The 16,711-nt window shown below is 39.0% G+C and overlaps 1 protein-coding gene across 3 annotated transcripts in view; it reads left to right on the top strand.

The window, feature by feature from the left end:
* GABRB3 (gamma-aminobutyric acid type A receptor subunit beta3) overlaps positions 1 to 16,711 on the top strand; it is a 229,046-nt gene that overhangs the window by 201,592 nt on the left and 10,743 nt on the right. For all 3 annotated transcript variants that reach the window (XM_068537476.1, XM_068537475.1, XM_068537477.1), the window contains exon 7: positions 12,572 to 12,724. In XM_068537476.1, coding sequence (XP_068393577.1) covers positions 12,572 to 12,724 — 153 coding nt within the window. The remainder of the gene's footprint in view (positions 1 to 12,571; positions 12,725 to 16,711) is intronic.

Raw genomic sequence — 16,711 nt, 5'->3', positions numbered from 1 at the left:
AGAGATTTTTGCCGTTTGGTATTACGTGGAGCTGGGAGGTCTCTTGTGGACCAGTGTCCTGAAGTTGGCTCTCCCACCTCAGAGGCACGGCCCTGATGCCTGGCTGGAGCACCAAGAGCCTTTCGTCCACACGGCTCAGAGTAAAAGGGAGAAAAAATAGAAAGAAAGAGGCTATAATATAGTGAAGTAAAATAAAGCTATTATAAAGCAAAGTTATATAGACAAAATCTCACCCAGAAGCATATACATATACACTCACAAAAAAAACGAAAAGGGGAAAAATTAATATATCCTGCTCCCAAAGTCCACCTCTTGAATTTGGGATGATTCGTTGTCTATTCAGGTATTCAACAGATGCAGGCACATCAAGTTGTTTGTGGAGTTTTAATGCTGCTTCTGAGGCTGCTGGGAGAGATTTCCCCTTCTCTTCTCTGTTCGCACAGCTCCTGGGGTTCAGCTTTGGATTTGGACCCGCCTCTGCGTGTAGGTCGCCTGAGGGCATCTATTCCCCACCCAGACAGGACGGGGTTAAAGGAGCAGCTGCTTCGGGGGCTCTGGCTCACCCAGGCCGCGGGGAGGGAGGGGTACAGAGGAGGCGGGGTGAGCCTGCGGCGGCAGAGGCCGGCATGACGTTGCACCAGCCTGAGGTGCGCAGTGCATTCTCCCGGGGAAGTTGTCCCTGGATCACGGGACCCTGGCAGTGGCGGGCTGTACAGGCTCCCGGGAGGGGCGGTGTGGAGAGTGACCTGTGCTCGCACACAGGCTTTTTGGTGGTGGCAGCAGCAGCCCCAGCGTCTCACGCCCGTCTCTGGAGTTCATTTAGGCGGTGCTCTGAATCCCCTCTCCTCGCGCACCAGGAAACAAAGAGGGAAGAAAAAGTCTCTTGCCTCTTTGGCAGCTGCAGACTTTTTCCCGGACTCCCTCCCGGCTAGCTGTGGTGCACTAACCCCTTCAGGCTGTGTTCACGCCGCCAACCCCAGTCCTCTCCCTGCAATCCGACCGAAGCCCGAGCCTCAGCTCCCAGCCCCCGCCCGCCTCGGTGGGTGAGCAGAGAAGCCTCTCTTGGGCTGGTGAGTGCTGCTCGGCGCCGAGCCTCTGTGCGGGAATCTCTCCGCTTTGCCCTCCGCACCCCTGTGGCTGCGCTCTCCTCCGTGGCTCCGAAGCTTCCCCCCTCTGCCACCCGCAGTCTCTGCCCGCGAAGGGGCTTCCTAGTGCGTGGAAATCTTTCCTCCTTCATGGCTCCCTCCCACTGGTGCAGGTCCCATCCCTATTCTTTTGTCTCTGTTATTTCTTTTTTCTTTTGGCCTACCCAAGTACGGGGGGAGTTTCTTGCCTTTTTGGAGGTCGGACGTTTTCTGCCAGCGTTCAGTGGGTGTTCTGTAGGAGCAGTTCCACGTGTAGATGTATTTCTACTGTATCTGTGGGAAGGAAGGTGATCTCCGCGTCTTACTCTTCCGCCATCTTCTCTCCTCCCCTCCTAATTTCTTTACATTCCTCCTTCTCAACCGAAACCACTATCTTGTTACAGTATAGTTAATTTTGTGTTTTTGAACTTTATTGAATGGGATAGTAGAGTTTAAATTATTTTGTGACTACCTTCTTTAACTGAACATTATGTTTGTGAAATCCATCAGTATCGCTATGGTTCATTTATTTTCCTTGCTATACTACTGTGTAAATACACCACAATTTATTTTTCCAGTCTACTGCAGGTGGAGATTATGAGTAATGCCTCTGTGAACATTCTTGTACTTGTTTTTTTGTGAATAAATGCTCACATAAATGTTGAGAATGTGCTTAAAAGTGTAATTATGAATGTTCAAGCTTAATGATTATGCCAACCTGTTTTCCAAAGTGGTTTTACTAACTTACATTCATAGCAGTAATGCCTGAGTGTTCCTTTCGCCCCAAAACGACCTTGCTAATATTTCACATGGAAGTCACCTGTCGGGTGTTGGGTGATGTCTTGTGGTTTTAACTTCCATTTCTCTGAGTGCTAGTGGGACTGAGCACCTTTCCCTAATGGCTCTTTGGAGATCCTCTTTTGTGAATTACCTATGCAAGTCTTTTTTTGTGAATTTCCTGTCAATAATTTATTGAAGTTATTTATAAATTCTGGATGCAAACTTATACAGGTTATAATGTGTTACAAAAATGTACTTTTTACATTGAGACCTACAGTCCACCTGGAATTCATTTTTTGGTGAAAGGTGTGAAAGTTTTATTATTTTACACAGCATCATTGCTCTTGCAGCAACACCTTTGTCATAAATTGTTTGTATGTGCATGGATCTGTTTTTGGACTTTGTATTCTGTGCCATGGGTTTATTTATCCATCTTTGTACACTTCCCTCACTGTGTGGATTACTGTAGCTTTAAGTAGAACAGATCCTTCCTTCCCTTTCTTTTTATTTACTGCTGATGATTATTTTGGGCCCTTTACATTTCCATAAAACTTTTATAATCAAATCATTAATTTTCATTTAAAAAATGGTTTGGCTTTTTATTGGGAATGTATTAGTTAATTTAGTGAAAAGTGACCTTGTTATAATTCTTTCAATCTGTATATATTTTATCTCTCTCATTTTGGTCTTCTTTAATTTGTCTCAATAACATTTAGAGTTTTCTGTGTAGAAAACTTGTACATCTTTGTTAAACTTTTCTATATGTTTGATATTTTCTGATGTTATTATAGATGGTAAAATTTTCTTAACATAATTTCTTATTTGTTGCTGGTATATAAGAACACAATGATTTTGTATTGAACAACCTTGCTAAAGTATTTATTACTTCTGTTAATTTATCTGAGATGGTATTTTTACCTATTCCCGAGCATTGGAGGGGCCTTTGTACATTTGGATTCCATATTTCCTCATTCTGACTTATATATGCTATTGTCATTATGTATTATAATTTTATATATATTTTAAACCCTTTACCATATTATTATTGTTATTAGATGCAGGAAATTTTCACTTAGATGTAATTATAAATAATCCTCTTTTCTTTGTTATTCATTCTTTCCTTTACCACCAAGTCTATCTGTGAATGTTTCCTTCTGCCTAAAGAAGAATATTTTAAAAATATATCCTTTAGTGTGAGTCTCCTGGTCAAATTTCTTCTAGGGTTTTTTTTTTTTTTTTAAACAACCTGTGTATGACTTTATATCATATTTATTCTTATAGGATAAATTTCCTGGTTACAGAAAGATAAGTTGGCATTTTTTCTTTTTCCATTTGAAGATATGACTTCATTTTCCCTGGTGTCCATTGTTTCTATTAAGAAGAGAGTTGTTGGTCTAATTGGTGCTACTTTCAAATTAATCTGTTTTTCCTCCCCCTCCAGATCCTTTTATAATTTTTCTCTTTGTTTTGATTTCACTGGCATTTATGATGTACCAAGATATAATTTTCTCTCTAATTATTCTTCTTGGAGTTTGTAGATCTTCTTGAATCTTTGGCTTGAGGTCTTTCAGCAGTTTTGGAACTCTGTCAGCCACCATTGCTTTTCCTCCATTTTCTCTCTGCTTTTCTCCTTCTAGGGTTCCAATTTCAATTCTGACAATTCCAACATTGGATCTTGTCACTATATCTTCTATATATCTCACCTTGCTTTCTGAATTTTTTATTTTCTCTTCATGCTTCACTCTGGAAATTTTCTTCTGGTTTATCTTTCAGTTCAACAATTCTTTCTTCATCTGTGTCTAATCTGCTACTATTGTACATGGGAAAATTATAGATATAATTCAAAATCTATGATGATGTTTTCTTTCTTCCGAGAGAATTTATGCTTGCCTCTGTCAGGCATCTAGAGGCATTAGCAATCCAGAACAAGCTTCATTTACTTTCTGGGATTTGGGTAATGCTGAGTTCAGATTCATTCCTTGCACTTGCTTGAATCCTTCTGATTTATCTTTACATCTTGGACAGAGTTCTTTGGAATCCCTATTTGATGGTGTCTATCTCCAGTTTTTGCTCCCTTTGTTCCATGAGTCTGTCAGATGTGCTACTTAGCTTCTCATCTTTCTGTTATAGAAACTACAGCTATCTGAAACATGAAGCTCACCTCTCCCAGTTTACTTTTTCTCCCAAACCTTGGCCCATATTCTTACTGGCTTGTTATCCCTCCAGTGCCTATAAGGAGATGTATTTAAGTTTTGTCCATTTTTCCCAGTTGTTTCCAATAGAAGGGTTACCTATTCCACAATACTCAAACACCATAGCTTATTTTTCACTCCTCTTTATTTTTTCAGAAAAATTTACAGTTATTTAAATATTTAATTCTTATTTAGCTTGGACTATTAATTACATGAGAGTAAAAAAGAAGAAAATTTGGGATACATTTTTTATAATCACAGTTCAGTAAATATAAATCATTTAATTCTGTATGTTTCTGATAACATTATAGAGAGGAAACACTTAGCCATAATAGTGTACTATTGAGGAAAGTGCTGTAAAGCTCAAAGTCAGGAGATCTGAGTCCTTGGTTGCAACAATATGAAGCTGTGAAAATGTGAGCAAAGCACTTCAATGGCAGATAGTAAGAGGATTAGGTTAAAAGAAATACTGTGTTAAATTTATTTCAACAAGCATATCCAGCTAACAATCAAAGAGCCCTTTAAATATCACTCTGGACACAGGATCACTTCATTGGGACTTCAGCTTTTGTACTGGTCTTGAATGTACTTCTGCTGACCCACAAAATTTGGTATATAAGGTTTTTGCCAAATCTGAAATTTACTCCTAACTTTTTCATTTTCTTTGAGCCAAAAGACTGAGATTTTTGATAAATTCATGGAGAACAAGTTACTTAATATGCCCCTTTAATTATGTGATGTTTTTATTTCTCTCCTTTTTTTCCGGGGTACATTGGACTGATACATTCTGACTTCATTTCAAAATACTTCTGCCAAGATTAGAAGAAAGAATAAGAAAAGTATCTAAAAATAAATGATGATGATACATTTCTGTTAAGATACCTGAATTTTCTATTCTTCAAAAATCAACTTTCAAAATACTATTTTGCTTTTCAATTATGATTATGAAACAAATTACAAAATTTTTAAAAGTCTGCATGCCACACCCTTAATACATGCACTTAATTTTCTCTAGAGTCCATTCATGAACTCTGTGCTTTAGTTTTTTCCTAAAGTAAAGCCCTGTGATCAAATTATTACTCATTGGGTCTCTAAATAACATCTACTATAGGTCTAGAGCCAATATTATATGAAAGGTTAGAAGAAGGAATTATCATCTATATCTCATTGTCTTTTAAATTCCAGAGACAAATTCCCATTCTTTTTTCCCCATCGACTGTTTTTAGAAGGATCCTTAGAGATAAGTCACCTGTGCTTACTAGCCAAATACTACTAATCTCTGTGCAAAATGGCGGAACTAGAGCAAACTTACTCTCAGTGCCAAAGGAGAGCTTAACTATCTCATCTTATTGCTATGAAATCATTTTCCTTTAAGGGCTCCTGACCTATGAAATATGTCTCACTACAGAAGCCAGATTTCCTCAGAAAGTCATTGTCCCACACCTCCTTTGCAAAACTAACTCTCTTCTACCTTCATCTTTTGGAATTGCTTTTAAGACTTCCACACAATTTTTAAAATATGCTCAGTGGTAAAAATGCTTAGATTACAGAATCTTGAGCACAGAAGTCACCATAGAGGAGAGAAAGGAAAGGAAGAAGGAACTTGCTTTTATTCAGTGTGTATTTGCGGCCAGATAGTATGTTTGGTACTTGATATGAATGAATTAAGCCATTTAATTTCCAGTAAAGTACACATGGTAGGTATTCTTTTTCTTATGACAGAGTTGTTAAAATGTAATTTACATACCATAAAATTTAAGCATTTAAAGTATATAATTCAATTGTTTTTAGTGTATTTACAGAGTTTTGTAATCATGACCACAATCAATTTCCAAATATTTTCGTCACCCCAGAAACCCTGTGCTCATTAGCAGTCACTCCCCATTTCCCCCAATCTGCCAACCCTAACCCTGGGTAACCACTAATCTAATTTCTGTTTCTATGGATTTGCCTATTCTGCACATTTCATGTGAATGGAATCATACAATATATGGTCCTATATGTCTGGCTTCTTTCACTCAGCATGATGTTTTCAAGGTTCATCCTTGTTGTGGCATTTATCAATACTTCATTCCTTTTTATTGCTGAATAATATTCCATTGTATGACTATATCATGTTTTGTTTAACCATACATAAAGTTGATGAATGTTGGGCTGTTTCCACCTTTAGGTCATCAGGAGTAAAGCTGCTATGAACATTCATGCACACGTTTTTCTGTGGACATCATAAGTTGTCATTTGCATTACATATGTACTTAGGATTGCAATTGCTGGGTCATACGATAACTATGTTTAACCTTTTGAGGAACTGCCAAACTGTTTTTTAAAGTGGCTGTACCATTTAAGTTCTATAAGCAATCATGAGGGTTCTAATTTATCCACATCCTTACCAACATGTGTTATTGTCTCTCCTTTTTATTGTAGTCGTCCTAATAGTATGAAATGGCATCTCATTGTGGTTTTGACTTACATTCCCTTAATGAGTAAGATGTTGAGCATCTTTTATGTACTTACTAGACACTGGTCTTATCTTCTTTGGAGAAATATCTATTCAAGTCCTTTGCCCATTTTTAAATTGGGCTGTTTGTATTTTTTGTAAACCTTCTTTATATATTCTAGATACAAGTTCTTCATCAGATACATGATTTGCAAATATTTTCTCCCTTTCTGTGGACTGTATTTTCATTTTCTTGATGGTTTCCTTTGCAGAATAATAATTTGTAATCAATGGAGTATAATTTATATTTTTTCTTTTTTCACTTGTGATGTTCTTGCCCTAATTTTACACACAAGGAAACTAAGGGTCTGAGAGGATAGCCAGCTTCCTAAAGGAATATCCCAAATAAACCCTGAGCCTGAACCTGGATCACTCAGATGCCTCTGCTCTTTGCTTCAGAGTCATAGGATAGAACATTCCGGCTTTACTATGGAGGATCAGAAAGAGAATCATTGCCTGGTTGAGACAGTCTTTGAAAAAGTTTTGTTTTACCTCTTTCTCTCTTTCCTATTTCATATATCTCCTTTCCTTTATGGAATTTTTGAACATATATTAATTAAGGTGACTAGCAATGCAGGTGAGAAAATTAGGAACACCATTTTGAACTTTAGGTTGTATTGTAAAATAAAAAAGGTAGATATTGAATGAGACAGCATCATAAAGACCCCAAGAGCAGCACCGAGCTCACAAAGCTTCCTAGGCAATTGTGGGAGAGCCCCCACGGTGGCTGCCTTGGAGGGGGACAGGTATATGTACATAGGCCAGCTCTGCTGCAGTTGCTAAAATATCAGCTTGTTACTTTATAGATACATTTGAGTGGCTCATGCAAAGGTGACATGATACTCTGCATCCACATTTTTATGAGTTCTTCAACAATATTAATGCCTTAGAAAGTGCTATTAATTGAGGCTGGATGAGAGATCCAGAGCCTTGTTTCTGGCCACAACTTTTAGTGCATCTGGGGAGAAAGGGTTGAGATCAGCATCTTTGATAGATAGTTTTGCCAAGGAAGCCCTGAACCAGAACAGTGCACTTGTATTTAGGGACTGTACCTTTGTCTTTTTACTCAGCATCTACTTGTGGACCTGTCCACATCTGCATTGGCACACAGACTTTAGGGCTTCTGTGCCTTTCTGTTGTAATTTGTAAGCTTCTATTGCTCTTTTGAAGGTTATGTCTTGGTGCAGCTGACTCACTACTTCTCAACTTTAAATTATCAGCCACTCATTATGATCATTTGAGGAGTTTCTCCATAGATACAGGATACATCAGGACATCTGTTGTACCAGTGTCAGGACTTTATCTAACAGAGCTACACAAAGACTCTATGTGTTCTTGAAGATGCACACCAAATGGCAAAAGTCTTTGCCTAGAAGAATGGGTCTTGACACCTCTGAAGATTCTTGTGTTTATTAACATTCTGAGGTCTCTGTCTCATGGTATCTTGAAAGGCTTTTCTTCATTTGGCCCCAGTGGATCTTTTACCTTGAAGGCTATTCTGCTTCTCTGCCTGTAAAGACTCTTATTCAACCAGTAGTATCTCAGTTCAGATACCGTGAAACCTTTCTTAAATCTTGTCCCCTAGAATATCCAGTGTAGCCCTTACCTCTGGTTTACCGAGGCCGGTTCTGTATGAGTCTCTCTGACAGATTAGGAGCTAGTTGAGAGCATAGACTATCCTCTTATTCATCTTTGTTGTTTCCTCCACTAACATTCCCACCTGTGGGATTAGGAGATTGGGATTGGGGGGGCGGCACATGGTGAATGCCTAAAAATTTTGTTGATTTGAAGGTATATTTCATATTTAAGAAATAGAATGTATTTACTAAACAAATACATAAGAAAATAGTATATTTTCTTAATTCTATGTTCTGTGTTAATGAGTACCTTGGTGAATACATAGTTTTGAAATCTGAGTAATATTCCCTTTCTCAGGGTCACTAATGACCTTCCAAGTGTTTGACTCTGCAAGTGTATCATTGGTCCCCATGTTGCCTGGGGCAAGTATTCTCAAAAGAGTATCAGTTGTACTTCATTGCATAAGTATCAATATTTGCCTTGTAGGGAAGAGTTCTCCTAAAGAAGATGTACTTTGGAAAAAGTTAAGAAAGTTGACTCAGAAAATGGAAAGTTGGGGAATATGGTAGATTGCATTATCATTCAAAAAATATTTGTTGCTCTTCCCTAGGAGAGGACTGAACTGTCCTACTCCAGGGACATAAAGATTGACAGTGAGACTTGCTCTGGACAATGAAATGTGATGGGAAGTATGTGTGGCACTTCTTCCACAGTGTCCAGCTGTCTTCCAGATAGAGGAAGCTAAGTGGCTATGAAGCACAAGAAAGAAAAAAAAAAATCTTTGTTGTAAAGCTACTGAGATTTGAGGAGTCTTTTGCTACTACAACATGAGCCAGTCTATCCTGATGGAATAAAACAACATTCCAAGTAGAGTGGATATAGTGACAAATATCTGGAGCATAAAATAGCAAATGACAAGTAAAGGCATGAGATTGCCATGAAACTGCAAACTAAGATCTGATTTTGAAGTTACTTCAGTAAAAATGTTCAAGTTGTGGGCTTCCCTGGTGGTGCAGTGGTTAAGAATCTGCCTGCCAATGCAGGGGACACGGGTTCAAACCCTGGTCTGGGAAGATCCCACATGCCGCGGAGCAACTAAGCCCGTGCACCACAACTACTGAGCCTGTGCTGTAGGGCCCGTGTGCCACAACTACTGAGCCCGCGTGCCACAGCTACTGAAGCCCGTGTGCCTAGAGCCCGTGCTCCGCAACAAGAGAAGCCACCGCAATGAGAAGCCCGTGCACCGCAACTAGAGAAAGCCCGCGCGCAGCAACAAAAACCCAACGCAGCCAAAATAAATAGATAAATAAATAAAATAAATTTATTAAAAAAAAATGTTGAAGTTGCTATGGGATTTCAAACTAATATTTAATAGAAGTACTGACTGTTTTGAGTATTAAACTTGCTAAAGAGTCGCATAAATAAACCAAATATGCCTGTTTTCATTCTCTCAGTACACAGATGCATTTATTAATAGCCAGAGATGGTTTAGACATTTAACTAGGCATGACAGTATATGAAAAATACAGTATCTCACAAACTCTGCCTAGGGGTATGTACAGCTTACTAAGGAAGATCTTACCTTGGTAAATATTAATAATTATAACTTTAAAGAGGAAAGAAAATAAGAAGGTACTTACTTACACTTGGAGGGAAGAAAAAGAAAGGATTTATGGAAGATGTGGCATTTGACCAAGGCCTTGAAGTATGGTTAAAGGAAGACATTTCTTAAGGGGAGAACAGTGGGTGTGAATCAGCAGAGGCAAGAAATATGGACAATTATTTTGAGGCAATGAGGATACTTCTTGGCTAGAAAATGTTATGCTTAATGCAGAGACATGGTGGAAAATAAAACTAACATTAAATTGGGAAAACATTTTGGAGAAACTAAAATTCCCGGATGACTATTTTGACCTTTATGCGAAGCCTTCAAAGTTGTTGAACACGGGATGACCGTGCTTTTGAAACATATGGGGCTGGGGACCCAGAGGTGTCAAAGCCCAGGCAGGGCTCTGACTTGGCTCATGGGCACATCATGTCTATGGACATGTCCATGTCCATGTCCATAGACATGGAATGTACTATAAAACAACAGAGTGTATCAAATCTATGTCAGCAGAAGCTTTATTTCATAGATGTGTTGGAAAACTTGGTTAGTTGTTTGTGGAACAAAAACCAACATGCATGTTCACTTCATATCAAATTGCCAACCCTCAAAATAGGTTTGTGGTTAGCTCTCTATTGTGAACTTATCTAAACCTAAAAACAGGTTTTAAAAATCACAGGGAAAAAAATAAAATGGATAGACTCAACTACATACAAAAACTTGTTTTTATATGTCCCCCACTTTATCCTATTCAAGTTTTTAAACAAATAACCGGGAAAATGCTTGCGGAGGATACAAGCAAGGATTAGTATCAAAAGAACTTAAATGAATAGGCAAAAACAGTAAGAGGAACAAAAAATGAGAAAGATGAATGAATAGTATAATTAGATTATTTATAAAGTTAAAATCGGGAAAAACAAACATTTAGGAAGTGATCAATTAAAGAAAGTGGTTGAAAGGACAAATTTTCCCAAGGAAATTAACAAAAGTTATTTTTAAGAAATATTATGTAATATTGTTATGTTTATAAAATGAGATAAGCACTTCTATAAAGTACTCATAGTGGCATGTATGCTTGTGTGGTTCTTTTGCAAAGTAATTTGGGAATATGTATCAAAAGCCTTCAACATTGGCTTAGCAATTCCTCTTTTGGCACATTCATCCTTAGGCACTAAGTTTAAACATAACGAAAGGGCTCTACTCAAAGGTATCCCTAAGAATATTACTTAAAGTTTTGTAAAAATGGAAATACCCTAAATTTATCGCATTCAGGAAAATGTATTTATAAACTATAGAATACATGTGTATGTATTTGATGGAAAATTAGGAAAAATTTAAAATTGTATTTATAAGTAATTTGTAATAAGGATAAAAATGTTTATGCTATGGTGACAATACGATATATGCATTTGATCAGAGTTATATAAAAGAAACTATACACACAGGCACATAAAAGATTGGAGGAAATTTCCAGATTGTCAGCTTTGAAATGCTGGGTCCATTAGGCGATTTCTTTTCTCCTTTATATAATTTGGCTGAAAATGTGGTTGATGCTAAAGTAGGAGCCTAGAGGTTAAAGTCTTTCATCTACTACGTAGAAGAAACAGTCATACGAATGAATCAGACTGGAAAAGGGATAGAATATAGGGACAAAACCAGAAAGGGATTGGAGTAAAGTCAGGAAAATGCATATACTTGGAAAAGGGATAGAATATAGGGACAAAACCAGAAAGGGATGTGGAGTAAAGTCAGGAAAATGCATATACTTTGAGGCAGGAGGAGAACAGGAGCCTCTCAGGCTTGGAGTAGGAGGAAGGCAAGAAAAGTGAGGCCTCCTGAAGCTTTGGGTGGAAGAATCTCAGGAACAGAGCACCACCCATCAGTGAAGGCAGGAGGGGAGGAGGCAAGGAAGTTGATGATTAGAGAAGGCTGACCTTCCAGCAACCTCAGTTGAGTCCAGAAAATTAAGAGCTGAGAAGTTTGAAACTGATAAAGTGGACTGTTGAAATGGACAGGAGGAAATGGAAGCCACACTTGCCTTGCTCCAAGAAAAACAAAATCAAACAGAAAAGGCAAATATATAGCTATAGGTGGCATAAGCAGTGGGCTTTTTTCTCACTCTGCACTGGCAGTGGTGGTGGGGTTCAAGGCTGTCTAAGTGGGATATGCACATCAGGAGGTTAGCACTGGGATTCAAATACAGGAAAGCAGACTGGGTGCTTCTCCTCAGCTCTCCTTGATGCCTTTCCTGTGGTTGGAACAGAGCATCTCAGAGTACACTCCTGCCCTCTGTGCCTCTCCAGCTCCCGGGTGGGGGTCCCTGAGCTATCCCAGGTGGTCCAGGGTCAGTGCCTCAAACATCTGTGCACTGTTGCTCTAGATGGGCTGACAGGGGATGACTGATAAAAACCATTTTGCTCAGTAAAGCCTTGAGCCAAATCTCTCCTATCTACAATGGAGAAGGGGACCATTAATTGAAAACTAAATGAGATATTTGGCACTATTCTGTGTTCGAAGCTAAAGGCTTCCCCCAAAGTTTTCTCAGGGACATTTCTCAGCTGAGTATTTAACCTTAGAAGAGTATCCTCATCATGACCTCATACATAGACTGAAAATCATTCCTCTCCCAAGTTCTCGATGGGTACCATTAGGCGTGTGGAAGCAGATTGCATGGTTGTGGACCACCCCTCCGTTCTGGACTTTTTAAATGCATGCTGTTGATCCCTGGAAGTCAAAGCAAACTCTTTGTCTGCTGTGTCTGATCTCCAGTGTAACTCCTGTCTATTTACCATAGGTGCCTACCCTCGGCTCTCACTGAGCTTTCGGTTGAAGAGAAACATTGGATACTTCATTCTCCAGACCTACATGCCCTCTATCCTAATTACAATTCTCTCATGGGTATCCTTCTGGATCAATTATGATGCATCTGCGGCTAGAGTTGCCCTTGGTATGTGCTATTTTTAAATGATACCTAAAATGTAAAGTCACCATATCATTACAATATTAAGGGAGTTCAAAGACTATAGTTCAACTACAATTTTTTGACATCATGACACCAGTCTTGCCCATATAGTCACTTTTTATCTTGAAACACTAATTTCATGCATGATTCTCTTGATGTGTTAATTTAATTATAAGGCTCAAATGTGAATTTTCATGTCCATGAAAGGGAAAATATGCTTGCCGAATATTTGCATAATAAAACTATTTTTGACACTAATTTTAAAGCAAGGGTTAACATCTCCTGTTCAAAATTATTCTATGGCCCAGAAAGAAGACTTGATTAATTGTGCATTCTTTTTTAAGTCAGAAAAATAGTCAAATGTTATACCATATAATTGGAATTACACAAATTAATGAGCATTAAAATGTGATATTAAATTCTGAGTGGTTCCCAAAAACTCTAGTGATCTCTTCTGGCCATTGGTCACTTGACAACTGGATTGTTAGCTGATGTACAATATACATTATACGTTCCAGTATGATTTCTAATATTTTTTTGATTATTAAGGGAAGGCTTATATTTTCAGAAACATTATTTTCTACTGAACTAATTATTATGAAACTGCATAGACAAAATAATTATTTAAATACATTTTAGGTAAGTAGTGAGCTTTTAGAGCTGAAGAGCAATTGTCCAGTTTATCCCTTCTTTGGGTAGGGTTGAATTTAATTCCTGGGAGTGAAGTCATCAATAATACCTTTCAAAATTGATGGGAAAGAATTACAACACATCTGCTGGTAAGCCTGCAGAGAAGCATAAGAATTCAGGGATCTGGTTGTCCCTCTTTCTTACTTTTTCTATTTGCCATCTCTTCCCAGGAATATAAGTTGCTTAGCATCATGCTTCCAGGAGAATGTGTGTACATGTGCGTAAGTGGACGTCTGGTTTAGACGCAAAGACAGGTGACTCGCACTGATTCAAGATTAGATTTCTTTTCTCATGAAATAACATTTAACAGTGACTTATTTTTTTCTAATGACATAACATTTAACAGTGACTTAAGAAACTTAGGTAGTTATTTCTAAAGTGTTAGGTGAATGTAAAAACACTTTGAGCAGAATAAGGTATCAAAAAATCAAAAGTGCTGTTAATCTATTTCTAATGGGCTTGGTAAAGGAAAAATCTCTCGAAAAAACCTTCAGGATTTTTTTACCACCTGCAGAGGTTACCCTGTAACATCAGTCCTTTCTGTAGGTTTTGCCCTTTTTTGTTATGTTACTAGATTGCTCTTTGTTAAACTATTTTCTCTTCTCACCTGGAAAATTCACAGCTAAAATGAATTTGCTAGGGCAGATCCAAATTTCGTGGAGCTGCTAGCTTATACAACTTCAGGAGCTCTCTTTAAGAAAAAGAATATAAAATACATAAATACAGAATTTCCAGAACCGCCCCCCCCCCCCCGAGCCTCTAAGAGGCCTGTATTAGAGAAGATCAGAGGCTGAAGCTTCCTGAGCTTCCAGGGAATCTGCCTCAGATAATCTGTTATTTTTGAGGTAATTAGAGAAATATGAGTACCAAAGAACCAGAATTATCTGGCATCATCAGAAGTGAGGTGTACTGAAAATGTGAATTTCTCAATTTTCTGGATGATCCAAATTCTATAGCTCCTAAATTGTAAACATCATCTTCCACAATATTAAATAGATAATCTATCTGGAGTGGATTAGAGTCAACATAGCCTCATTACAGCGTATGAAAGTAGATTCCACTTTTTCTTGTCAACCCAGTATTATTACTATAAACCTCAATCATGCTTCTGTGGTTTTGCTGGGACAGAGGAGTGGTCTGTCCAGACTGGCTAAGGCATTACCACTGGAGGTGTGCAGGTTCTGATGGATATCAGAAGTCTGAGAGGCAGAATTGAAGGCATTTGCCAGTGTTGGGGTGGACCTGAGGCCTGGAGGTTGAGAAGGCAGCTGGGATCTCCAGGCTGCAGTGTCTGGCCAGATAGACATCCAGCAGGTCCCGCTCTCAGCGTGGGACCCCAGTCCTCTTACTCCTTCTCTCCCAGCTTCTGCATAAGACATGGTCTCTGAGCCTGGGTCCACAGGACTTGGGAAGTGACAGCACGGCAGCTCCAACTGGTTAAGGAAAAGTGTATCATCGGGTCATGAACCCTAAATAACAGCAACAACAACAATCATTAAAGCTGAAACTTACCAAATTCTCAGGTTCTAAGTTCTGTGCAAGGTCATTGGAAAGTGGTTACCTGATCCATGGTGCAGAAGATCCATAGCACGATAGGCAGTGTTATCGTTCCCATTTTACAGAGAAGGGAGTGAGGTGCAGAGAAGCTACATAACTCGTGCAAAGTCATATAATATTAAGTGTCAGAAGAAAGATTTTAATCCAGTTTGTCTGACTCCAGGGCCCTTAACCACTACAGGTGATTTCTACAGTGCCAATAGACAACACACAGAAGGGTTCTTTGGTCTATTACATTGTAAAAATGATGGATATTTTTAAAAGCTCAGCAAGAATTATTATTAACCATTCTTATTAAGGAATCTCTCAGAACCTTTAAGATGCTAATGTGCTCAGTGCCTCTTGGAGAGGATATGGCCATGGTTTGGGGGGCTTTGATTGGAGAACTCCCCCTCCCCCAGCTCACTTCATGTGTCTTGTCATGAACTACACCCTTTGAAATGCTTAGAGTGCTGTTTGCCTTCATCCTGAATGGTTGCACAGTGGTAAGTTCTCCCCACTTCTAAATGAGGTCTGAGAGGTGCGGGTCTGCACAGAAGGTGCTCAGTGAAGACCTCCTTGGCATGTCCCTCTGGCTCAGGGCACTGTTGGACCTGGAATTGTCAGGGGTTGTCTCTACTGAGAAGGGAAACGCTGGTTCTTCACCCAGCTGTGCTGCACAGATGCTCTGTGTGCTTCAGGGTCTTATGCTTCTGCTGCCCAGGGTCTGACCTCCACATCCATTGAACTGTTAGTGTTAGAAGCCGCTAGACTACAAAGTTGGGAGTTGTAATTACATGGTCTTCCTCAAAAATCCCGAAGTCCACTTATCAGTGAATAATAGTATTGGTCCTTCTGAAAGTGAAAATTTACACTAAAATAATTTAAGCCATATTATTTGGGTCACAAAGAAGAAAAATTAAATATCTTTTGATTAAATGATATAAATTATATTTTTATTTCACAACCATTTTTATAAATGCAGTTTTTCAAGCATAATATTTCCTTAATATAAATGAGAAATAATTTGAGGCTAATAGTTAGCAAGACTTAACAGCTTGGTAAATGTATGAAGAACACAGAAGACACCACTCAGTCTCCCATTCTGCCATTGAATGAGGTCCCCTTTAGAGATCAGAAGTTCAAAGCGAGGCTGCCAGATCTAGGTCTCCTGCCAAGAAACTGGAGGCTACCAGAAAATGTATTTTTCTGTGATGCTGATAATGATAACATCTGTTGTCACGAGTGTTAACAATGCCAGTTATTGTTAGCCCATCACCGTGGTGTTTAGACTTCACAACACCTTTAGACAACAATTGTGGACCTATCAAGCTCATTCAGGTCCTGCTGCTGGGACGTGGTGGAGCGGGGCTTTTGGCCTGGGCCATGTGGTTCTACTATCCAGGCCATGAACCACTGCATCCACCACTCTCCATGGTTATCTTGATAGGAAGGAAAATGATACAAAGAATTAGAGAATGCATGGTCTTTCAAGCTAAGAGGTCATGTGATCCCAAGCTGGAAAGCCAAGGAACACTCACCACAAAACCTTACTCTTAAGGGGCTCCTTGAGCTGGCCCTGATGGGCCTGAAGCCAGCGTCCTTGCCCATTTTCCTCACCTTTGCTAGGCTGAGTGCTCGTTGACATGTGCTGGCCGTCCCTGTTTTGTGTTACTTTAGCCCATTTTCTGGGGACATCTACTGAGGCCTGTGTTATACACATCCACTCAGAATAGTCAACTGGAG

Source organism: Eschrichtius robustus, chromosome 1, assembly GCF_028021215.1.
Source record: "Eschrichtius robustus isolate mEscRob2 chromosome 1, mEscRob2.pri, whole genome shotgun sequence".
Classification (NCBI taxonomy): Eukaryota; Metazoa; Chordata; class Mammalia; order Artiodactyla; family Eschrichtiidae; genus Eschrichtius; species Eschrichtius robustus.
The sequence above is the reverse complement of the archived record's forward strand: the minus strand, read 5'-3'. Positions and strand labels throughout refer to the sequence as shown.